Source organism: Podarcis raffonei, chromosome 15 (assembly GCF_027172205.1).
Source record: "Podarcis raffonei isolate rPodRaf1 chromosome 15, rPodRaf1.pri, whole genome shotgun sequence".
NCBI classification, from domain to species: domain Eukaryota; kingdom Metazoa; phylum Chordata; class Lepidosauria; order Squamata; family Lacertidae; genus Podarcis; species Podarcis raffonei.
This window is the reverse complement of record NC_070616.1, coordinates 41,976,025-42,002,512: the sequence shown is the minus strand read 5'-3', so window position 1 is coordinate 42,002,512 and position 26,488 is coordinate 41,976,025. Positions and strand designations below refer to the sequence as shown.

General features: G+C 41.9%; 1 protein-coding gene and 1 long non-coding RNA gene across 2 annotated transcripts in view; one reads left to right on the top strand and one right to left on the bottom strand.

The window, feature by feature from the left end:
• Nucleotides 1-4,507: 4,507 nt before the first annotated feature.
• Nucleotides 4,508-6,955, bottom strand: LOC128403112 (uncharacterized). The gene is made up of 3 exons (XR_008327869.1): nucleotides 6,534-6,955; nucleotides 6,069-6,204; nucleotides 4,508-4,794 (listed from the first exon to the last, which is right to left on the bottom strand). It is a non-coding gene; the product is annotated as an uncharacterized LOC128403112 (long non-coding RNA).
• Nucleotides 6,956-14,145: 7,190 nt separating this feature from the next.
• The window catches only part of ADAM28 (ADAM metallopeptidase domain 28), a 76,080-nt gene continuing 63,737 nt past the window's right edge, over nucleotides 14,146-26,488 (top strand). The window contains exon 1 of the mRNA XM_053366739.1: nucleotides 14,146-14,325. Within this exon, the coding sequence (XP_053222714.1) occupies nucleotides 14,274-14,325 (52 nt within the window). The 5' untranslated portion in view covers nucleotides 14,146-14,273. The remainder of the gene's footprint in view (nucleotides 14,326-26,488) is intronic.

Sequence of the window (26,488 nt, the reverse complement as noted above, 5' to 3'; positions counted from 1 at the left end):
GGTTCTTCCCAACTTTCCATCCTTTAGAGCAGCCAGATGCAAAAGTGCAAGGCTCCTGAATCTTTAAGTGTTCTGTAGAAGAGGCCATTTCAGCAGGTAGAATCACAGACACTTAGGTTGGCAGCTAAGTGACTATTTTATTCACAGAGTATCCAGAACCTTCTTTTATTACCTAATGGTTTGTAATAGCACACAAGTCTCTTTCCACTGGCAGTAAAACAAAGATGTAAAAAGATTTCAAACGACTTAAAATAAAAGTACTTGATTTTGTGCAATATTTGGGTTAATGAAGATGTAGGCTGCAAAATCTTTCTTTTGGAGAAATTAAGTTTACTTGATTTTTCTTGCAGCTGGGAGGCATCAGCCACATGACTCCTTCTTGCTTGTTCCAGGAAGCATGAAGAGAAGAAATGAGAAGCAGGTGCTGCTGAGAGCCTGCAAAGCCACACCCACTTGCAACCTAAGCTCTGGGCTCAGGTTAACTCTTTTGTGCATGCAAGTGTGAGTCAGTAACTGTATATTTCAACACTTTTTATATCAGCTGTGCAGAAGTGAGATAACCAGATCAAAATGTTCAGTGTATAAACTAGTGGGTTGGGAAATAATGTGATCTATCAAAGAGGACATTATGACAGGCCAGCTGGTTAAAAATATTTGTTTCTCTCTTTGTGGGGATTGGATTAGAAGCAGCTTTACCTGTGAGAATAATTAGGGAGCAGGGCATTAAGGGGGAACATGTGTGTGTGTGTGTGTGTGTGTGTGTGTGTGTGTGTGTGTACATTAAGCTAAGAGAAGGAAATCAGGCTTCCAAGGTGAATGTGAAAAAGCAGAAAGGGTAAATCTACATGAGTGATAGCAGTGCTGGTATATCTCCTAGTGCATTGTTAAAGATAGCAAATGAAGTTGCCGGATTGGGACCTACAGCAAAACTGGAAAAAGCAAAGCTGGGATGGGGGAAGATAATGGTATGAATGAATGGATGCAATTTACCCATTATATTCAGAGATCCAGTGTGTTGTACTGTTTGAAGTGTCGGTCTAGGACCTGAGAAACCAGGGGTCAAACCCCACTCAGCTATGAAGCTCACTGGATGATCTTAGGCCATCATTGTTGCTCAGCCTAATCTACCTCACAGGGTTGTTGTGAGGGTAAAATGGAGGGAGGAGAAATATATACACACCATTTTGAGTTCATTTGGAGAAAGATAAGTTCATCCTCCATCCAGGTGAGCAAAAGCCTTCCTCACAAGGACACATCCCACCCAGGCAAAAATGATCAAAGAGGATGCAGAGTTGCAGTGGTAAAGGACATGGCCTGAGGGCTAGATAGAGAGGGTGGGGAGGGGCTGCTGCTTTTGGCTCTGGGTCAAATGGGGTAAGATCCCCACCCCTGCTTATTCTGTTGCAGGCTTCAAAAATCATTATGTGCAGCCATAGCTACAGGTTTGTTTTGTGCCAGAGGTTCGTGATATTAGTTCCCCATTGCTTATCTCTTTAAGAACTGAGATTTCTGCCCCAAGGAGTGCCAAGCAGGACCTCAAGAGGCAAGATTTAGCTAGGCCTGTGACCTGTATGTAGCTGGGCGCAACTCCAACCATCCCAGAAAGATTTTTATTAAAGATTTTCTTGGTTTACAAAAGTATGTGCAATGCCTCTCTCTCTCTTTTCAAGTAACATTTTTTTACAGATCAGTTTTGTTTGTTGAGACATTAGGAGGAAAAGCGGGAGAGAGGTGGAGGGGGGGAGAGGTGGGGTGGCGATGTTTCTATTTTATATAATATATGTAGGGTTTGGTGTCAGCGTTGCTTGTACAGGTTCTTTGCTGTTCACTTGTGTTCCTTTGGTGGTGAGAGAGGTTGGGGTTGGCCTAGGGTGTGGTTGTTCATTTGTGGTTGGCTGTGGTGGTCTTTGTTTTCATGCGTGAGTGGGGTGGGTGGGTGTTTTGGATCAGGTTAGCCATATTGATTTGTATGCTGTTGCTGGATTTTTGTCATTGTCTTGTTGGGCTGTGATGTGATGAAGAGGAGCCATACCGGGGTGAAGGCGTCTTCTTCTATTTGTCCCCGTGTCAGTTTCAGTTTAACCATCCCAGAAAGATGTCCATGCTGACTGGGGCTGATAAGAGTTGGAGTCCAACAGCTGGAGGGTTCTCCACCTGTGGCTTAGACCTTCCTTTCCAGACTCAAGGCCTTTGGAATAGGTTTTAGCACACAGTGCAGCTATGTGGACACAAGATGTTTTGTTCCAGCAGTGCAATGGACACATGATGTAACAAGCAGATGGGAACTAATGACGTGAGTGGTTTGCAAAATTACCTAATCCTTACGCTATGTCTTGTATCAGCTGTACTGCTAGTTCCAGTAAGGAGGACAACGGAACCAACAAGGAAGACAGTAAACATTGTTACCATCACTGTCTTCATTCAAGGAAGAATGGCAGAAAGTTTTATTAATGAAGTACTGTGGTGTCCAAAATGGACACGAATGAAAGGAGAGGGAGGAATGGGAACATGTCATGTAGACTCACATAATTTTTACAAGAAATCAAATGAGGAAAATGACAGATATTATGAAGGTGTCAGTATGTATCATTCTTCCCTGTCTCTGAGTCAGGACATACAAAGAGAAGTATTTCTTTATAAAATGCATAACAAATGTCTGAAATTTAGTACCAGATGATGTGGCAATTGCTTATCCGATTAAAAAACCAGGCAAATTCATATACAATAGGTCTATCAATGGATATTAGTCATGAGACAAAATGATGACTGCCGGATAGGAAATGGACATGGGACTAATATAGGAGGGAGGGGCTGGATCTGGTGCATGGGCCTGATCTTTCCCCCACCCTCAGGGGGCCAAATTAGAAAGGTGAACCAAGTGAGCTGAGCAGTGAACGTGGGCTTGTCATTTTGGCCCAGCTCTAGATCCCCTCCCCTCAAATATAATTATTAACAGCTACTAGTAAACAATTGTTGCATTTATCTGGAACTCCTTCTTTACAAAAAATGTGTACTGAACATACAGTAGAAAATGTTTCTGATCCTGAAGAGTTCACATAGATGCATCCAATTCTCAAGCCCTCTTCAGGTGTTCTGACTCAGGCAATGAAAGGGAGGGGATTGAAATGAGCAGTTTGGCCCTACTCCCTTTGTCCATCCTTGTTACCTGTCTCATCACCTTTCACATGTTGGGAAGGGAATGTCAGCAGTGGAGAGCTTTCACTACTCATGCACTTAAAGCTCCCCATGCAGTTCAGACCCATAGAAGGTCAAGGTTCTAAATCTCATGGGGAACCTACACAAATGAAGCAAGCTCCCAAGCTTCAGAAATCCAGGCTTCAACACATTGAACGTGATAGAGTCAGTGATGAGAACATGACTGAGGGGGTGGTGCCAATGGTCTCATTCCTGCTGTCCTCCTTACTTGATGATAATCATGGGTGTGTGTGTGTGTCAGGATTCTGGACAGGAGAATAAACAGCTGTTGATGGCTTAAATGTGTGCTGCAAGTAAGCTTGGCTAGAACACACTCCTGACAATTTTATTTTATTTTTTAAATTTTTATATCACTTGATTTCTTTAGAAAATAAAAACACCTATGAAAATAAAATATTAACATTATTAATAAAAACTGTTTTAAAAATATTCAACAGCTGCTAAAAAGAAATAAAGCACATGTCTAGATAGTCTTGCCAAAACAATGTTTTTTAAAAGAAGGCACCAAAAATAGTGCAGCAAAGGTGCCTGCCTGATGTCAACAGGCAAAGAGTTCAAAGTGTAGATGCTACCACACAGAAAGGTTGTTTTCTTGCAAATGTAGAATAAGTATTACATGGCACCTGCAACAGTGCCAGTTCTCCCATTCGTGTGAGCATACATGGGTTAAGGTGAATCTGCAAGTAAATTGGTCCTAAGCTGTGAGTAGCACCTTGAACTTGTCCTGGTAGCAAACAGACAACCAGTGCAGCTCTCTAGGCAGAGGTGTTAAATGCCGGCAGGGTCTCACTCCTGCCATCAAGCATGCTGCAGCCTTCCGCACAAAGCATAGCTCACCAATCCAGTGCAAGGATAGCCCCGCATTGCTGTAATCCAATGTTTAAGTCACCAGTGCCTGAAGTACTGTAGTTAATTCCATCCAGTGCCACTAATATCTAGTGGCATCCTAAGTGTATAGGGGACCCAATGGGAAATTTCTCAAGTCTCCTTAAAATTCCTTTGGATTTTCCTTGAAATTTGTCAGACATTTTGCCGAAGAAACCCCTACATTTGATTTTTGCTCTTGGTGACATGTTGGTGGCAAATCAGGAATTATTTGGCATGTTATCTCAACCTCACAGCTGTGACTGCACAGTTTCCTTAGATATATTTTTGCCAAACAAAATGGCAGAACCACGTGACCCAACATGGAGATACAGCACCAAAAGGGATAAGTGAATTATCTATGCATGTTTGATTGATTTTCTTTTTATGTATTTAGGTCACATTACATAAACAGGGAAATTCAGCTAGATGTAAAACCAATGAAATTTTTAATGGGGAGCAAAATGCAAATCCTTAGATTATCTTGATAGATTGCAAAAACAAATATTGTTTACAGCCTTCCAAAGATTCTCCATTTCAGTTCTAGTAATGTCTTGTTTTATGTAAGAGAGTGATATCAAAACAACATTCCATTGCATCAAAGCTCTTTGTTGCAACATGTTCTTCTGTGGTTTCCAGATCTGCTCCTTTTTTTATCAGCGCACCAGACACTTTCAAGTTCCCCCCTTTAGCTTGTGAAAGTACAGTTTGTTGCTGTTTTAAATTACAAGAAATAATTATGAGGCCAGCATGGACATTGCAGCAATAATGTTGGCAATGATTCAAATACATTGATTTTTTTTTAATGACCCTGGAATCATCTATGCATCTTTATGCAAGACAGTTCATATTATGGTAATATCAATTATTTGCCCAAGAAGTTGACCTAAGAATAGAATTGGAAGAAACAAGGGGTCATACCAAATTTTAACTCCATGGATATACAGGAAATCCTGACCTATGATTAAAGGTTTGCGGATGGTCTGGTGACTGGGTTTGTTACCTGTAGGTCATCTTTGTTTACGGGTCATGGGATGCAGCAGGTAATACTATTTCAAAGCAAACTTACAAAAGATGTAGCAGATGGAGCTCGAGAGGATGGCAGATGCAAAAAACTTGCATGGGTAGAATAGGTGGAAGGGACTTGTTTGGGTGGAGCAGGAGAGAGAGACTTAAGTTAGTGGGTAGATGTGGTGGGGTGTTTTTTTTAGCACCCCCACATGTGAAAGGCACTAGCAGGCAGTCATCTGGTCCAAGAGCAGAAATATCTAGTAAATGGTCTTCACTGCTGTTAGATATGATGTCTGTGTACTACCCTCCAGTATTTGAAGTGGTATGCTTCTGAGAATACCAGGTGGTGGGAAATGCATATGAAAAGAATGAAGATTGAAGTGTCGAGTGCACAGAGAAACTTAGAAAGAGATCCCAACTTTTTAAATGCATGGATACAAGGTGAATCCTCTGCATGTTTACCCAAAAGGAAGTTCCACAGTAGTCCATACTCACATGTTGCTTTACTCACCTTTGCATGGCATGGCATTGTTATCAAAGAAAGCATTATTGGTTCCAGGTCCCAAGTTCTGGAAATATGAAGCCAGAAGGCAAGAGGAATTGTGAGCACATTCATAATGCCTTCACTTAGTAACAACAGTCAACCCACACAGATTTGAGATTCTAGGTGATCCAATACCTCTTCATTTAGTAAACTATACATCCAGAATTTCAGCAATGTGGATTATATCTGCTGAATTACAAAGAAAATGCAGATAACTTGTGCTCCTGAATGCTACACCCTGTATGTTCTACACTTATTGTACATTTATGCTATATAAAAATGAATAAAGTTGGAATTCCTTCCCTCTCTCTTTCTCTATGTGTGTGTGTGTGTGTGTGGATGCATGAGAGAAACCATTTGAAGATACCGGTACTTAGTCTGTATGACAATAAACTTTCTGCGTCATCTGGATAGAAAGTCTCAATGTACTCACCTACAAAGATTGTTCCTATCCCAGGGGAGTCATGTTACAAGACTGGGATGATGAAAGTTCATTCTTTTTTATCTACTGCAGGAATAAATCCTGTCACTCACAGCATGGACGTATGTCATGTTTTAGAGTATTATATCTGTAAATAAAGTGACACATAGTTGTCGTTTCAGTTACAAAAAATACATTTTTGTTGGCATCTGTCTGTCTCAAGAGACAATGGAGTGCTTACAGGGAGGAAGATAAGGTTGGCATGGTGCAATCAGACCAGAAGGAATGCTGCATTGGCTCTGCTGGTGCATTTGCACTGCACCAACCTCACTGCTGCCTCACTCTTCTCCCTCTACCTTCTGGGAAGCAGCAGTGATGTCAGGTGAGCGGTGAGGTCAGGTGAGCGATGACACCCCACCATGCTGTCTGCAACTGGAAACATTTCCCCTCAGACACTTTGATTGTCAGAATATTCACCTTTTCCCAATCTTGTTAGCTGTCCTTTCCTCCCAAATTGCTCTTGCCTCTGTGTGATATCAACATACACCCTTCCTAGCGACCGCTTCTTCCTCCTTCTTCAAGGAATTAGTGAAATGGACAATCCCAGGCAATTATTGATCACGTAGTGAAAGAATATCATGATGCTACATATTCAGTCAAGTGCATTTATATGATGATGTCACTGGGAATGACAAATATAGTTAGGGCCACTGCGTCCTGTTTTGCTGCTTGAGGTGAAACATTAAATACCACCCCCACCCCCGCCACTGCCACACTGGCCTGCTCCCACACCTGTTGCCTCCATCACTGGCAAAGAAGTGGCATGGCATCTCTCACACTATGAGATCTTGTGATATTTTGCTAGAAATTGGCGCTAATGCTGGTGGTGGAGGAGCACTCATGGGGGCTTCTTCCCACCAACTGAGGGCAAAATCAGGCAATCGAAATGAATAGGTGAACATTTTTGAAGACATTTTTGAAACATCATCAAAGTGGAAATGGGGTGTTTTTCTGATAATGTTTCAAAATAAAATGAATAGCTTTGGGCACTCCTTATAAGAACTCAACCATAGTATATAATTCTGGGTTTCAAACCCTAGTTTTATCAATGCACAGATTCTATTTAATCATGCAATGCTGAATTTTCTCTGTGTTTAAAACCAGATGTGAATCATGGATCTAACCCCCCTCCCCCCACAGTGCATTTTCTGGTATTGTTCACTAGCTGAGATGCACAATGGTGAACAGCCCAGCATGGGTGGTTAGAGAAAAGAAATTGTGTAAGAGAGATTGTGTAAAAATTAAGCCTTTAGTGTTACCGGTGATGCACTTGAGATATATTTTGGCATAGTTTTCACTGGAGGCCCAACACTGATCTAACACTGACAAATTCTTTTTTACTGTACAAAGAATTATTACTCATGTCTACAAAAATGACTTTAGCTTTAAAGCGGATATGATATGTTCCTGATTGCCAAATAAAGCCAAGTGGTATGAAAAATATCTGGGTCTTGTTTTTTTCAACACAGTTGCTATTAGTTGCAGCAGCTTAGCCTCTCCACCACCACTTGGTTCTGGGCCAAAGACAGGACCTCAGAATATAAACCTTATCAGCTAAGCAATTCTCTTTGCCGCAATAGTCTGTAGTGGGCAATCAGAATTTAAGAGCATCGGTATCAGGCTTGCTCACCAGTCTGAGCAACAAAGACACCTGCTCTTTCTACCAGAATATTACAGTAGTGCTAAAAACTACGCATTGACTGCCAGTTCCATGTATTATTGTCAGTATATAAAGAGAAAGAAAATGGCCAAGACCGGGTTACCTGAAGGTCCTTCTTCTTCCTTATACATCAGCCAGATAACTATATAAACCGGTGAAGCCTTCCTGACTATCCCATTATTCTCATAGATTTGTTTGATTTCTATGCATATCAAGGCTTTTAGCAAAGTGGCACCAGTTCTTTGGAACACTGTCCCCTTTGAAATCGGACAAACCACCTGCTGAAAATATTTCTGTTTCAACAAGCACTTTTCAAGAATTAATTTAATTCAGTATTGGTCATTTGTTCTGTGTTTCATGATTTTATGATGTTTTCATGATTTTATTGCCTGCTGCCTTGATTTTTTAAAATGAATTGTCAGTTTGGAAATAGTTCTTATAAAGACTCTCCTCCCTGGAAGAGAGGGGAGTGGTTGTGGGCGGGAGCCCGAGCTCCGCCCCTGGCCGGGGGCCTTAGCCCCCGCCCCTCCTCACCTGGCTGGTGCCCACGCCCACCGGAGGCAGCCAACCAGGTGTCTCCGGGGGGCGTGTTTAGCAGCTTAATGCTGCGGCTCCAGCTCCGCCTCCTCCTCAGTCGTCGTCGTCCCGCAGCGAGTCAATGGTGTTCTGGTCCTCCTTCTTGGCGCGGTGCGCAGAGCTGTATGGCCATTGAAAAAACCAGGAAACTCTTGAACCGGGCGGTAGCCCGTTGTGTACGCTTTATGTATGGCCAAGTCATTTATCATGACCGTATCTGGATCGGCGAACAAGCCATGTACCGGAATGACTGAGTTCATCTAACAGACATTGGGAATGACATCTGGTTGGACAGCGTCATTAGTAGCATTAGGGATTGGTTGCAGCTGTGAGGGTATTGGCGGCGAGCCCCTTTGCGGCTCGGGTGGCGGTTAGGCATTGGATTCATGTGTGTCAAGGGCTAGGTGTGGCCATCGCCTATGCTATCTACCGTGGGTTATTCCGTTAAAGGAATCTGGCGGTCGTGTATTCCGTCCGATGCCTGCTTGGCGGGAGGCCATGGCACGACCCTCGGTGACATCAGGGGTGAGCCTATAGTTGGATTAGCATCAACAGGCTCCACCTACTGTTGAATAAACCCACCTCCTATAGTCATCCAATGCCTAAGCCAATACCTTTTCACTGCTGTAATCAATAAAGTTGTGGCCTTTTCTTGCCCATTAACCTTATATCACGTGTCCTTGTGTGTTTATTTCACATAGCGGGGGTCGGGCCCTCGATCCACAAATAAATTTGTCTAAGGGAAAAGCCACCAGCTATGATGGGCCATCGTATTTACAGTTCTCGCATTCATCACCACTTTCCCTTGCTGTTCCCAACCCCAGCAGAACAAGATAGTTATAAATATTCAATTAACTAATGGCAGATCTTATGCATGGCTACTCAGAAACTGGTCCATCTGAATTCAGTGGGACATCCCCCTACATAACTGGGTTTAGGCATTATCCTCCAGCTTTGCCAAATACAGAAATTCACCAGAGAACAGAATGAAATGTGGACCATATGTATGGGAGATAATATGAAGAAGAAATGCCTCCGTAGGTAGACTGACACACACATTTTCACGTTTAAAGAAATCATTTTGTGAGAAGAGAGATGACGCAGCTTTCCTGAAACAGGTATCTATCATCTTACTCTGCTTGTGCAGCTTCTTCATCACTTTGTGTGTGCGTGTGTGTTGTCTAGTATAGTTTACAATATCCACTGATTTGAAAGCAGCAGATGAGGTTCTCTTGGTGGTCCCTACTCAGTATGAAGTATGTGGTGTGGGGTCCTGGTCCTGGAGCTTTTCAGTGGTGGCTTCTCACGAGTGGAACTCCATCTGGCCCCATTTATTTTAGAGTCATGCTTAATCTGGGTTTAAACCCTGACTGGATAGCAGAGATGACGAGCAGAATCCGCGACCAAGGGAAAGAGACGGTGGAGGAAGATTGGAAGAAATTTAAACTTTATCTTAAAAATTCTTGTAAAATCATTGAGTGTTAAAATGTCATGGGTAAAGCAGCGATAAAGGATTGGATATGAGGAAAGAAAAGGGTTAAAGAAAGGAATTTATAAGTAACTAAGACCAGGGGTTGCTGAAAAATTTAAAATAAGGATGCAGAAAAGGGAGGCATGGGGAAGTCGTTGAAATTGGGTATATGAAAAATTTTTATGAAATTATACATGTTTATATGTTTGTTTGTTAGTGTTTGTTGTTTGTATTGTCTTATATTATATGTTAAAAAACCAATAAAAATTTTATAAAAAAAATAAAAAATAAACCCTGACTGGAGACTAAGCACATGGCTGGGAGGGTGGGGAGAGGAAGGCACACGTAGGCTGCTTGTGCATCTTCTTCTCCCATCCCCTCTGGCAAGATCCCCCCTTTTGACCACCCCAGACAACTCTAGGTGGGCCTGATCTAACCCAGGGTGATCCAGGGCTGCCCCAATCTGATCAGGCAAATCCATTTGGCATTTAGGTTTTGGATGGATCCAGTGCAGTGTGATACTGGACACAAGATGAGATCCGACTAGTGAGGAATAAAGTGGAATTTAGAAAATGCTGCAGATTTTTCAGCTCATGCTCCCCTCCCCTCCCCATGAAAATCATGAACATAAATGGGAAGGAAAAACTGAAATAAATGTTCAGCTAACTGTGCTATGCTCAAGGTTTGGAATTCAAGAATAATTTAGTAATGCACAGTTGCTTCCATTTCAGAAACAAGAACAGGGATGGATGGATCAAATCAAACTGATCAGATTTCTTCCCTACTATCTACTAGATCTTAGTGTGGTTTCTTTTTGAGAATATTTAGCAAGCTGCTTTAAGATCCTCTATAAAGTGGGATGTAAATATCCTAAATAAATATCACCTGTTTATTTAGTGCTGAAGGAAACTTGATAGGCAGGAAGAGCTCCATCCAGCCTCTTCGGCTGCAGCAAGAGGACAAAATTACATGACTCTTGCCTTCCCATCCCCTCCTGGGGTTGAAAAGAGGAAAGATTTGCCCAGATTCTGTTTAGAAAATATGATGGGCAGTTCCCCATATTTGTACTGCAGAACTTGCAACAAAAGAGGAAATGAATCAGCCAAAATAGCATAAACATGACACAGATTTGCATAACTTTTGCACAGACTAGATGCAAATTTAGATGCAAATTTAGAAATATTTAGATACAAATTTGGAAATAATTACCATAATTTAATTATGTAATACACTTCCCCATATGGGGGAAGACTGTGCTCATGGGTCCTGTGTGCCTGCTCAGTCTGCTGTCCAGGCAATTTCAAGGCCCTCCGACTGGTTCTCTTATCAATCTTTTGCTTATTTATCTTTAAACTAGACTCCTTTGAATTAAGTCCTCTGTAAAGGAGGAGATATTGCTACCCTAGGAAAGGGTTAAGCAGCCTTTCCCCCAGCTCTGCTGCCTCATCCAAACCACCCCAGTTATCCACATATCTGCATATAAATTCCTTTGTGTTGAAGTTGAAGATCCCAACATGGTGGCTCTTCCTCTTCACATGTATTTTGATCTTGCATCTATCTCCCTTATTTTCCCCAGTTCCACACCATACCTTTAAAGCACTCTTATAACACTTCAACAGTCATGGCTACTCCAAGAGAATCCTGGGAACTGTAGTTTGTTAAGGTGCTGGCCTCAAAGAGTGACAGTGCCTAGCACTTCAGTTCCCATAATTCTCTATGACTGTTAAAGTGGTTTAAGATTTCTTTGAATATACGGCATCGTTTTGACCCTAGTAGATTAAAGTGCTCTGTCATTCTGGAACAACAAGATTAGACTTTGCATACCCTCCAAGTGTCCTGATTTTCCAGGGTCAGTCCCGGAATTACAAAACCATCATGGCTTCCAATTTGATACTGCGATGTCCCTTTTTTCCCTGCCACTGCCACCAAACTTGGAGAGCAGGATGAGCCAGTACTTGTCCCAAGCGACAATGGTGGATGTGGCAGCGGCTGTGAGAGAGCATCCTGTTGCCTCTCTATGGCCTCTCCACAGCTGCGGCTGCGGCTGGCCTCTGCTCTCGGGCAGCTCATAGCAGCTGCTGGAGAGAGGGCAAGGAGAAGGAGAGGCTGCCGCTGCGAAGGCCCAACTCCACATGATGTGCCAACTCTGAGGGGCAGGCAGAGGGCAGGGCTACCCTGGGTGGGAAGAAAGGGGGAGTGCAGCAGAGTGTAAGGAGTCTTGATATTATATATATTATATATATATTTTTTATATATATATATATGCATATGCTTTGTGCATCCGCGCCTAATCCTGCTGCTTTCTAAAATTTATTTATTGGTGTGTTTTTCATTTTGTAAATCTACAAAAAAATAAAATAAAGGGATTAAGGGGTTTTCTTAGGACAGTGGAATATATGTGTGCTGTGTCCTGTTGGCATAGTGATGGTGGCACTCGCCCTTTTTCTGATAGGAAATGCTCTGTGAGGAGCACAAAAATTGGAGGGTCCAGGAGGCTGGGGGGGGGGTGAGAGACTGAGAAATGTCCCAATTTTCATCTGAGAAATGTTGGAGGGTATGTCAATAAAAATGTGAGCAGAATAAATAGGGATATGCACTGTTTTCATAAATTATGAAATGTTTTATACACATTGGTTGTTTAATTGGCTTGCGCATTTAACTGTGTGTTATCTATTTTATGTGTTTCTTGCTTGGAGAGAGTTTTGATCAGGCAGTTTATAAATCTTCTAAAGAATTAAAGAAAAGAACCTTAGCAAAACACTGTCTGAAGTGCCTCCCATCCTCCTTTAAACACCAATGTTCAATGGAGGATGGAAGGTGCTTCAGAAAGTAGTTTGCCAAACTGCTCTCTGAAGTGCCACTCTGTTTGCCTGGGCCTCCTGCTACCTGCCCTGCTTGCTTGCTCACTGGTCAGCTGGTCTGTCATTATGCTGGAGTTGCCATGGCCTCCTGCTGGCAGCCATGTTAACTGCAACATGATGACAGCCTTACTTTTTTATTATACCATAACATAAAAGGGCAAACATAATGTATGTGAGCCATGTCCTTAAGTAGCCATATAAAGTAGGGCTGTCAGCAAAGATTAGTAAACTGCATAGCTCATTAATTAATCAAATTTGGAGAAAAAGAACATATTACCAAACTATAAGCCTAAGGCAATTTAATAAACATACAGTGCAATCCCATGCAACTTTACTAAGAAGTGTCCCACTCAGTTCAGAGAAATTTACTTTCAAATAAGCACACATTGAATTGCTTCCAAAACCTGCAACCTATGTTTAGAACAAAAGACCATTGTTAATGTTTACATGTGTGTGTGTTTAAAAAGTCCATACTACCACACAATCGTAGAACAAAAGAATCTCTCTCACCAAAACAGATTCAAGTTTGCAGACCTGATATAAAGTAGCTGAAACTAGATCTTCATCTTTTCCTCTCTTTCCCCCCATTCTCTGGAGATTTTCACCTTGCCTTTGTTATGATCCAGATGCTGATCATTCTTTCACACCCACTTTAATTCTGAGCCTGCTCCTGAACACCCAAGATTTCTGCTGGAGATGGGGGGAAGAGAGGGTGTTGGGGGGAAATCACCTTGCTGCAGTCAAATGATTCAGTATGACTGTCTCATGTCTATTGCTCAAGCCCTTCCCTTTCCCTCAAAACACACATCAACAGAAACTGGAACTCACAATGCATGAACAGCAAATTCCAGGGGGGAAATTGTGCTGAATCTGTTGTGGCAAAGTCTACAAAGAGGTCCATTAAAGAAGACAAGATTTATTATGGCATAAGATTTTGGGGGCTAGAGCTTGCTTTGCCAGATGCAACTAGTCTTTAATCCACACCATGATAACTCTGTTAGCATTTAAGGTGCCTCAGAAGTTGCCATTGTTTATTCCCCTGCCCCCCAAGCAACAAATGGTGATATAACCAGAACCTAGTAAAATACTTCCTGAACTCTTCTATACTTTATTAGAAAATTTGTTGTTTTCAGAACATTGTAGGAATTAGAACCCTCTGCTATCCTCTTCCCCTTCCTTTACATTTAATAGCCCCATCAACAACAAAAAAGGTGTGTGGGGAGGGGGCAAGTTCAATAAAATACCCGTTCTATTAACATCCAGGCCAAAGAAAACCTCAGACATTACCAATTTAATTTGGTCTTTGGGGCTTTCACTTGCAAGAAAAATGCCTTGCAAGAAACTATCCATCACCTGTCGACTGACCCCAGGTAAGTCAGCTTGAAGTTCTGCCCTGCAGTGGCACTGTTGCAACTTGGAAGTTGAGCAACACCTTTGGTAAACACTTCCTCATGTAGCAGCAAGAATAAAGCCGAAGCAGTCATTCTTTGCTTTGCACAGTCAAAGGCAGGCTGGAGACAGCTCAAGTTGGCACTTCGGCTTCTGAAATCAAAGGGCTACTCCGTCGCCTCATCAACCCCCTGCCCAAAATGATCAAAGGCCTCTTTGTTACGACTTGCATGGTACTTCTTCACCATCAAGGTAAGGTGGTTGTTTTTGGTTGTTGTTTTTTAAAGAAGCCAAACAAAACCAAAAAGCAAAACTCCATCAGAACTTTGAAAACTTGTGTAGTCTCTGATTAGCTTCTATAGCTTTGTCAGTGTTTTTAATGATTAACAAGCCAGCACATACCCAGTATGAGTTTTTACAGCCACACCAAGGAAAGTTTCTTAGAGACTTTGTTTCTGTTCCCGAGTGGATGCTTTTCTTTTCTGCTGTTTTATCTTTTTACATCTTGAAACAGGGCTTGAGAATGTCAGTTGGAAAGTCCTGAGAATGTCACAGTGTGGAACAAAAGAAAGTATTTCAGTCATTTGGGAATGAAGAGTTCCAAGAAACTAGAAAGGGAGGGTTGGTTTGTTGGAAGAAGTTGGAAGAAAGCAGCATTTTAACAGGAAAAGTGTGTTCAGTTTTAAACGGGCTGCAAGGGTGAGATATAAATCATAGGCACAAACTTGCATGATATCAGTGATGACGAGCAGCTTGATCATAACTAAACTATATTTTGAGTAACAGTGGATTGAACTGTATTCAAGCCATCGTGGCTCCAGTTATTTTGTGCAGCAGCTTACAAGAATCGAAACCCCACAGGTCTGATCTGGCACAGACCACAGTAATAAAGGAAACCATTTCTCTTCCCTTCAAAAATGTAAGGATAATGCTACATAGTGTTTTATATAACACTTTAGAATGTTTGAGGCAGCTAGCACACATTATCTCAATAAAGGGCTTTCTTAATATTCAGACTGTCCAGTTTAGAGGAATGTTCAGAACACTATGGCACAGGAGGAAATCCCAGTTATTTCAATGGGCTGTCATGTAGATTATTATTTTTTGCAAGAGCAATCCTGCCTGCGTGCTGCAGGGAGGGACTGATGGCAGAGGCTCTGAGAGGTCCAAGGTCATAATGGGTACATGGCAGCTTGGGATGAAGGAGAAATTAGATTTGGTTTGTGTTTAAGGGGGAATCTACTTTGTTCACACTTTTCAACATGATGTGCAAATACAGCCATCCTTTGAAATTAGCATTTCTCTGAATTTTGCAGAGCAGTTCCCTAGCCAAAAAAGATGTACAAAAATGTGTATTGCAGGGTAACACCTGCCTAACAATGCACATATTCAAGAAAATAGCACACCAAAATGCATTAGGTATGGGGAAATGTATTAGAAAAAAAATGTGTGTATTAGGAGAAATTAACACTGAAATGCATTTACCTACTTATGTGGTAATGTGGAGAACAGGAAAATGAGAGAAACGAAAACTGACTGATTCTTCCATTCCTAATTGCAGCAGGGTGGAAGGAGGTTTTGTATTTGCTTTTTGCTTTTCAATTTTTTCTAAATAAAACTGATGCCTCTCCTGTGGGAGGGTGAATACATATGTCAGGTTAGGATATGACCTCTCTCCATTTGGAGGGGCATGATGAGGAACTGGCAAGGCTTCCCCTGATCCATCTCCTGCACACCTCCAACATGCCCACAATCTGCCCTTCTACCTTCCGCTTTCCTTCTCAGTGAAGACTTTCATACATTGATATGCATCACAAAGAGCTGTCACGTTGAATCATAGAATTGTAGAGTTGGAAGGGACCCCAAGGATCATCTAGTCCAACCCGCAACAATGCAGGAATCTCAGCTAAAGCATCCATGGCAGATGGCCATTGAGGCTTAAACATTGTGGTCATCTGTCATGCATGCTTTAGTTGAGATTCCTGCATTGCAGGGCGTTGGACTAGGTGACCCTAGATGATTCTAGGATTCTATTATTCTGTGCAGTTGGCCATTTACAGTTAGCAGCAGGACAGTATTCCTGGGTAATATTCAATGCTACCCACTGAGTAACTTGGGTTCATTAGTTTCAATGGGTGTACTCTGTGTAGGACTTAGTGGAATACAACCCTATGACTTATTCTTAGTTGACATCAAAATAACAAAACCAAACAAACAAAATAACAAAACCAAATGGTAAATTGAAATACAACATATTGCATATTGTCAACAATAAGAATAAATTATAAATTCACTGATGTTGATAGTAGTGCAAATAAGATTAATGTAGTAGTTATTCATGCTCCATCAACCAGTATCTTCCATATTAGTTAAGACTGTACCTTGTAACTCACATCCTTCACTTACATAATAAACATGCTCCACACAGATATCACTCTCCATTTCCCTTATTTTAACTACATGAATAAGTGTGATCATACTTAAAATATCCCAAAATTTCACTAGCTGTTAATGAATTGTCATGTTCCTCTTTTTTCTAGTTCTAGTCTTGAAGCTCTCTATCTTCCTTTTTTTAGATATGGCCCAAAGGGCCACCAGTAGGTCTATTGGGAATTTCTAAGTTCTTTCAAAATTCATTTATTTTGGATAAGTCCAAAATAGATGACATTTTCTGATGGTGCAGTTCCTCTCTTGATGCTATGCATAAATGACCAGGCTTCTTACTGTGCTGAAGGAAATGGCCCCCATATGGAGCACAAAGATGGTGTCCTATGAGCCCCACCCACATTCTGAGCCCAGATACAGACTTTTCAACCTCACTGAGCATGCTAAGAAACATTGTTCATACTTAGATGCTGAACATGAGTTCTGAACTCCTTTGGTCATTATGGAAAGAGGCTTGTATGCACACCCCAGCTCTGGACCCTTCTCCATTTGTGCTTTAGAGTCCTTCTTCTCAGGCTTAAATGGCTCCATAAATATCTCCCTTCAGTTGGTATGATTGTCTAAGGCAAATTGAGGTACCTGCTCCATTCCCATGCTCTAGGGACACTGTTTACATGCCATAAGAGGCTAAGTGAACAGCCAGTGATGACAAGGAGTGCGGGGAGCAGAGGGTCAGGAAGCTCCAGGAATTGGTAGGGGGTGTTCTGCAGGATTGTGGGCCTTGGCAAATGCCTGTCAGTGCTGTCCCCTGGCGCTGGCACATTGCTATTAAGAAATCTCTGATTTCCCATTCAATTTTTCAACGTTCCATGTGGCAGTGTGGTAGCCCTCCTAGTGAGAAAGACTGACTATGGCCCTAGCTGCCACTTCTCCCTCCTCTTTATCCTTCCTTGTAACATGTACCACGGGAACCTTTGGCCTGAAACCAGCCCTCCTAATCTCAGAACTCTCCCCAGGCTCTCCTCGGGTCATACATCTCACCGGACCTGCTTCACACTATCTTTGAGTGTTTGGGCCGTGCTGGATTATATCTCAAACCCTCCAACATTTCTCTGATGTCCTATTCAATTATTATATTATATTATATTAATTTAATACCCTGTCCATCTGACTCTCCAGCATATATAAAACACAATAAAACATTAAACATTAAAAAAACTTCCCTATACAGAACTGCCTTCAGATGGCTTGGGGGCTGGATAACTCCATACCCTCCAACATTTCTTCATTGAAAATAGGGACGTCCTAAGGAAAAGTGGGGCATTCCAGTATCAAATCAGAAACCGGGATGGCTTCTGTAAATCTGAGACTGTCCCTGGAAAATAGGGACACTTGGAGAATCTGATATCCTTGAACTCCGATAATGCTTTTTGGATGGCAGAGAGTGTATCTAGAAATTAGTCTACAGTACAAAAATAACATTTGCATTCATTGCTCCACCTACCTCTGGCTCCTCCTACCCCTGGTATGTGGCCCTATAAAGGTTGCTTAGAAGGGGATGTGGCCCTCAGGCTGAAAAATGTCCTCCACCCCAGTGTACTATAACACAACTGTGCACCTTTATGCCCCCAACTGACTGTCTGTTGTGTGATGAAGGCCTGGAGGAAAAGCAAAACGACCACACACCATATTTTGTGCAATACTGCTTGCAAATGGGTAGATCGGGGAAATCACCTATCTTGCACCATGTAGTGTGGTACAAGCTGCAGCAGCTAAAGCAGCAGCACACTGCTTGTTTCAAGGATGAGGGGTTGTTGTTCTGCCAGGGTCCTTAAATAGCTCTGAGTGAAGTCGCCCACACCCTGCATTCTGCTAATCAAGTCCTATGTTAGTTGTTGGCATGTTCTGTTCTCCAGGTTGCTGTTGAATAATTTGCCTTCAGGTTTGGCATACCCAAAATAGGTCTGCCCGCCCACACAGAGAACAAGATCCATAACGCACCCTCTTACTCATGCCATCTGAAATGGAATAAATCCAGATGGAGTCCACCATCAAAGTATCTGTGTGATATTCACAATTCCCAAATGCCTGCCCCTAGTCCATACTTCACTTACATGGAGCACGGGGCAAACGCTCTAAGCAGCGGGTGGTTCATTTGATCACTAGATCCATCTGTTTGAATGCAGTATCATTTCATCAGTTCAATGAAGACTGCTGACTTTTGGGTCTGCTAATAAGAAACTTTTAAAACAGGCTAACCAGCAGAGCCATTTACTACTACTACTACTACTACAGTGGTACCTTGGGTTACATACGCTTCAGGTTACAGACTCCGCTAGCCCAGAAATAGTACCTCGGGTTAAGAACTTTGCTTCAGGATGAGAATAGAAATCATGCTCTGGCGGCATGTCGGCAGCAGGAGGCCCCCATTAGCTAAAATGGTGCTTCAGGTTAAGAACAGTTTCAGGTTAAGAACGGACCTCCGGAACGAATTAAGTACTTAACCGAAGGTACCACTGTACTACTATATTCCCCCCTCATTCCCCCTCCTGGAATATTACCAAAGAATCCTGTGCACACTTACTTAGGAGTAAGCCCCATTGAACACAGTGAGACTTACTTCTAAGTAGCAGCCCTTCTTGCCTTTAAAGAATGTGCTCATCTCCCCCACCTCAGTCTTTTTTTCTTCTCAAGATTAAACATACCCAGTACCTTCAACCTTTCCTCAGAGACTTATTTCCATTTTCATGGCCTTCCCCTGATCTTATTGTCATTTGTCTACACCAGGGAGCAGCTGCTGCTGCTTCTTCTTCTTCTTCTTCTTCTTCTTCTTCTTCTTCTCCTCGTCGTTTTGGCCCAGCAGACCAGATTGTTTACCCGTCTATACTTTTGTGAACCAACTTTGACAGGTAGGTGGGTGGGACAACCCACCTGCCACTCACCTGACATCATTATGATGTCACATGATTGACTAATGGGTCATCCTGCTTGTGTTGTGTTTCCCAAGCACCCAGCTGGTTGTGGAGCACTTCGGAACTGCAAAGGGGGATTTGCCACCCATATGCTATGGGTCTGGGAAGCACTGAGCAATAGGTTGGCAAAACTACTATCAAAAGGGATCTACTGCATGATCAAGTTTCCCATGGGAAACTTAGTTATGCAACTGATCCAGCAGGCTTCAAGTCCCTGCCCTTCAGCTACACTCTTCTTAAAGTGAGCCATCACAGAGCTGCACACTTGACACACTTTGACCCATTTCTGTAGCATGTGGGAGATACACTCTGAATAAGGGGTGTGTATTGGGGCAAAGTTATCCAGCATTCTCATGCACTGAGTAGTGATGAGGCCTCATTTACTCCCTAATTCATTTCCTGTTATTCAGTAGGAGTTTAAGTTCTATGCATAGCCCTTTCCAGTGAAAAGCTAATTAGTCACTACTACTACTACTAGCATTTCATAGCCTAAGGCCAATCTTATGTCTGGGCTGTGCTAAACATACAGGCAAGTCTCTGAAAGTAGTAATTTAATGGATGAACTTTATACCTGGCAGGCATGCTCACATATTATCTATGCAGATATGAATAGTCCTGGAAGAAAAAACAATTCTGAATTAAACAGTCTTGGCCTCAACAAACTGTGACCAAAAACCTGATTCTTTTTTTAAAAAAAATTTAAACCAGAGAATCTGGAAGTTCTGAACGCAATAGTTTCATGCAAACTTTGCAAAGATAAATATAGTTAGTATTTGGCAAGCGGTTGGAAGCTAGGCATGCAAGAGAATATGTGTGAGGATAATCCACATCTGTGAATGGTACACATTTTCTTACATTTATATCCCACTTTTCATCTACCATTGAACTGAAGGTGGCATACATGTGACCCATATGTTTGTTCAGCTCTGCCTGCAGAGATGTGGGTGTGAATGTGGAGGAAAGCAATAATGTTTGGGACATATGGAGCATTTTAACTAGAATGCCCCTAACTCACAGTGTCCAAACAGGAGAATATTATTGTCTTCATCAGTGGCCATTGCACCAGGGCTCCACCCTTCTCAGAGGCCTGTGGGGCTGCAGAGGTGAGAAACAACAAACACAACTAATCCAACAGATTCCCAACATTTGGTGGAGCCTTTTTGCTAATGATGACATACCCCAGAAGTGTCCCGGTACAATTGAGACATGCTGTTTTTTATCATGAGACAACGGCCATTTTGGTTACTATGATCTTGTGTGATTTCATGCTGTGATTTCCCTCCCAAAATGTGCTTTTTGGGGCCACAATCTTGCACAATGCCCCAAAATGTGTGTTTAGGGGTGTCATACCCAAAAAAAGTGCTTTTGAGTCGGGGCAAACCACAGTGCAACCAAAAGATGGGAAGATGATGTATGGGAAGATGGCGTCCTGGATTTTGGCTTCAAAGTGTTGGAGGATATGGGAGGAGGAGGAGAAGGAGGAGTGGAGGAGGAGGAGTAATATGTCTCAAGCACATGCATGATTAACCTTATTGTTTAAACCACATGAGCCCTCATAGCAATCACAAAACCGCGTAAAGTAGAATAAAGATCCAACAATAAAATGATAAATATACAATCCCAAAACTGAGATCCAAAGCATTTGTCTAAGAAATAAATTGTTGATCTAACAACCATTTATAGCCCTAAAGCTTTCTGAAAGTGAAAAGTATTTACCATTCTTCTAAAAGCTAGGAAGGATTAATTTGGCAGGGGACAGAATTCCATATGGTATCTTCATTTTTGGTGCTGATTATATAAAAGTTTCCCAAGGTGTTATTTTTCACAGGAATGAATATCTGGGGATATTCAGGATAAGTCTGCCCTGAATTGACAATACCCATTTCTCATTAGTTTTGCCCACCTCAAATTTGACTAATTTGAATTTGTTTAGGGCCTAAATTGTAGGCTATGGCTTTTCATGTGCATGGCATGGGAACATAGGATACTTCACCTTATACTGAGTAGCTTTCTTTTCCAACTAGCAGATGCTGTGCCACTGAGCTATGAACTTTCCTCCATGTGGAAATAGATATTTTTTGCCATAGTCCACATACAATTTAGTAGCAACTTTGCAATTTTGTGTCTATTTCAGCTTGGGGATAGAAGAGAAATTCAATTTGGTTCACATTTTAATGCAAATACTGTATATCTAATTTGCAGTTCTCAAAAATATGTAAACAGAAATGCAGCTATCCTTCAAAATTTGCACTTCCCTGAGTTTTGCAATGCAGTTCTCCAAGGGAAAAATATGTATGTGTGCTCAAAAATGCACGTATTAATTGAAATGACATAATCAAATGCACTCTATTAGAGAAAATTGTTTACAAAAATGTGTATATTAGGATAAAGGCACACAAAAATGCTCACTTGGTCACTTTCTTAAAGATATAAAATAAATGGCAAACTGATGCAGAAATGTTGTCAGAATGTTGCAAACTGAATTTATGATTGGGATAGCAGAAACTGAGGAAAACTAAAATTGAAAATTTGGTCCATTCATACTACGGACTGTGGACTTATAATCATCTGGATAAGCTCCATCACTGATTTGTGCTGAACCATTTCTGGAGTCCACTTCTAGACAGGAAAAAAAGTATTTGGCAATCAGCATACAGAGGTACATTTTCAGATTTAGGATGGGGTGGCGGAGGCAAGATTCACCACAAGATGGTAGACTACCGAAAACCTTTTTTGAGATGACAGACAATTTGGATTTAGTTGATATTTGGAGAATAAAGAATCCCCTGGCTAGAGAGGGAACTTTCTTTTCTGAAGCCAAAATGACATGGACCAGAATCGATCAAATATGGGTAACTAGTGGAATGGCTCCAAAGATAAAGAAGGCGGAAATCTGTCCAAGAACTTGCTCTGACCATAATCCTGTGAAGATGGAGATGAAACTGATTTCCACTGGTTCTTTTAGATGGAGGATGAATGACACCTTATTCAGAGATGAAAACGTGATTAAGAAGGCCCAAAAAACTATGAGAGACTATTTTGAGATAAATATGAACACTGATGTTGAAAAAAGAGTTATCTGGGACGCAAGTAAAGCCGTTATGAGAGGGTTCTTGATACAACAGAATGCAATAAAGAAAAGAAGCCAAAATGAAAAGAAAGATAAAATATTGGAAAAAATAAAAGATAGTGAGAAGAAATTGAGAGCAAAACCAAAGTCGCAAGAGATTCTGAAAGAAATAAAGCTATACCAAGTACAATATATGAAAATGATGAATCAGGAAATAGAATGGAAAATTAAACAAATGAGACAAAAGACATTTGAATCAGCTAATAAATGTGGGAAGTTGCTAGCGTGGCAAATGAAAAAAAGACAAAAATTAAATACTATTACAATCCTAGAAGTGGAAGGAAGGAACATACAGAACCCAGCCAAGATTAAAAAATGTTTCCAGAGGTACTTCAAACAATTATACACACAAGGGCCACAGAAAGAAGTTGACATAGATCGATTTTTGAAGATAAATGGATTACAAAAAATTCCTCAAGAAAGTAAATTAATGTTGAACTGTAAAATATCTGAACAGGAAATAGAAGATGCCATTCAGAACATGCAATTGGGCAAATCTCCAGGACCAGATGGACTGACTTCAAGATATTACAGAACTTTAAAACAATGGTTAGTACAACCTTTAAAAGAAGTCTGTAATGAAATACTGGAAGGGAAAAAGGTACCAGAATCGTGGAAAGAAACATATAATAATAATAATAATAATAATAATAATAATAATAATAATAATTTATTATTTATACCCCGCCCATCTGGCTGGGCCTCCCCAGCCACTCTGGGCGGCTTCCATAAAAACCAAAAATACAGTAAAATATCACACGTTAAAAACTTCCCTGAACAGGGCTGCCTTAAGATGTCTTCTGAATGTCAGGTAGTTGTTTATCTCTTTGACATCTGCTGGAAGGGGATTCCACAGGGCGGGCGCCACTACCGAGAAGGCCCACTGCCTGGTTCCCTGTAGCTTTGCTTCTCGCAATGAGGGAACCGCCAGAAGGCCCTCGGCGCTAGACCTCAGCGTCCGGGCAGAATGATGGGGGTGGAGACGCTCCTTCAGGTATACTGGACCGAGGCCGTTTAGGGCTTTAAAGGTCAGCACCAACACTTTGAATTGTGCTCGGAAACGTACTGGGAGCCAATGTAGGTCTTTCAAGACCGGTGTTATATGGTCTCGGCGGCCGCCCCCAGTCACCAGTCTAGCTGCTGCATTCTGGATTAGTTGTAGTTTCCGAGTCACCTTCAAAGGTAGCCCCACGTAGAGCGCATTGCAGTAATCCAAGCGGGAGATAACCAGAGCATGCACCACTCTGGCGAGACAGTCCGCAGGCAGATAGGGTCTCAGCCTACGTACCAGATGGAGCTGGTAAACAGCTGCCCTGGACACAGATTTGACCTGTGCCTCCATGGACAGCTGTGAGTCCAAAATGACTCCCAGGCTGCGCACCTGGTCCTTCAGGGGCACAGTTACCCCATTCAGGACCAGGGAATCCTCCACACCTGCCCGCCTCCTGTCCCCCAAAAACAGTACTTCTGTCTTGTCAGGATTCAACCTCAATCTGTTAGCCGCCATCCATCTTCCAACCGCCTCCAGACACTCACACAGGACCTTCACCGCCCTCACTGGTTCTGATTTAAAAGAGAGGTAGAGCTGGGTATCATCCGCATACTGATGAACACCCAGCCCAAACCTCCTGATGATCTCTCCCAGCGGCTGCATGTAAATGTTGAAAAGCATGGGGGAGAGGACAGAACCCTGAGGCACCCCACAAGTGAGAGCCCAGGGGTCTGAACACTCATCCCCCACCACCACTTTCTGAACACGGCCCAGGAGGAAGGAGCGGAACCACTGTATGACAGTGCCCCCAGCTCCCAGCCCCTCAAGACGGTCCAGAAAGATGTTATGGTCGATGGTATCAAACGCCGCTGAGAGATCCAGCAGAACTAGGAAACAGCTCTCACCTTTGTCTCTAGCCCGCCGGAGATCATCAACCAGTGCGACCAAGGCAGTTTCAGTCCCATGGTGAGGCCTGAATCCCGACTGGAAGGGATCCAAATGGTCCGCTTCTTCCAGGCGTGCCTGGAGTTGTTCGGCAACCGCTCGCTCAATCACCTTGCCCAAGAATGGAAGATTTGAGACTGGGCGATAGTTGGCCATCGTGGCCGCATCTAAAGATGGTTTTTTAAGAAGCGGTTTAATAACCGCCTCTTTCAGCGGGTCTGGGAAGGCTCCCTCACGGAGGGAAGCATTCACCACCCCACGAAGCCCATCGCCCAGTCCTTCCCGGCTAGCTTTTATAAGCCAGGATGGGCAAGGATCCAGGAGACAGGTGGTTGGTCTCACTCGTCCAAGCAGCCTGTCCACATCCTCGGAGGTAACAGATTGGAATTGATCCCACTCGACTAGACAGAACTCTAGCACTCTCCCGCCCCGGCCCTGCTCCCACGGTGGAGTCTACTTCTTCCCGAATCTGACCGATTTTATCTGCAAAAAACTTTGCAAAATCATTGCAGGAGAACATGTGGCCTGCATATATTACACTTATACCGAAAACAGAAACTGAAAAAACTCAGCTTAAGAACTACCGCCCCATATCACTACTTAATGTGGATTACAAAATTTTTGCAGATATTTTGGCTAAGAGATTAAAAAAAGTGTTGATGGAAGAGATTCATAAAGACCAAGCAGGCTTTCTTCCGAGTAGACATTTGTCTGATAATTTGAGGAATATAATTAACATTCTGGAAAAGTTAGAAGTGAATATTAACACCAAAGCAGTTTTAATATTTGTAGATGCGGAGAAAGCCTTTGACAATATTTCTTGGAGTTTTATGAAGAAAAATCTACAGGGGATGAGGGTGGGAGAAGGATTTGGAAACGGTATAAGTGCAATTTACTCTGAACAAAAGGCCAAGTTAATTGTTAATAATGAGGTGACGGAGGAATTTAAGATAGAGAAAGGGACACGACAAGGTTGCCCAATTTCCCCACCTGGAGGTTTTGCTGAATATGATTAGAAGAGACCAGTTGGTTAAAGGTATACAAGTCGGAGCTAAACAGTATAAATTGAGAGCATTTGCAGACGATTTAGTACTGACATTACAGGAGCCAGAATCTAGTACCAAAAGAGTTTTGGAACTGATTCAAGATTTTGGTCAGGTTGCTGGATTCAAATTGAACAAACTAAAAACAAAGGTTTTGGGGGGAAATTTAACAGAGAATGAAAGAGAGAGGTTTCAGAATGAGACAGGTTTAACAGTGGTTAAAAAAGTGAAATACTTGGGGATTAACATGACAGCCAAAAACGTGAATTTATTTAAAGATAATTATGAAAAATGTTGGGCGGAAGTGAAAAAAGACTTAGAAATTTGGTCAAACTTGAAGCTTTCACTGCTAGGCTGTATTGCTACGATAAAGATGAATGTATTGCCAAGAATGTTATTTTTGTTTCAAGTATTGCAAATTGTAGACAAGATGGACTGTTTCAAGAAGTGGCAGAGAGATATTTCTAGATTTGTCTGGCAGGGCAAGAAGCCCAGAATAAATTTTAAGATTTTAACGGATGCAAAGGAAAGAGGTGGATTTGCCCTGCCAGACCTTAAACTGTATTATGAATCAGCAGCTTTCTGCTGGTTGAAAGAATGGCTACTCCTTGAGAATACAGACATTTTGGATTTGGAAGGTTTTAACAATGTATTTGGTTGGCATGCATATCTGTGGTATGATAAGGTCAAAGCACATAAAGCATTTAAAAATCATATTGTCAGGAAAGCACTATTTAATGTCTGGATAAGATATAAAGATTTATTTGAAAATAAAACCCCAAGGTGGTTATCACCAATGGAAGCAAAGGCCTTGAAAAAACTCAATATGGAGGCCAAATGGCCGAAATATTGGGAAATTTTGGAACAAGTAGGAGACAAATTGAAATTGCAGAGTTATGAAAAACTAAAGAATAAAGTGCGAGATTGGCTTCATTTTTATCAAATAATG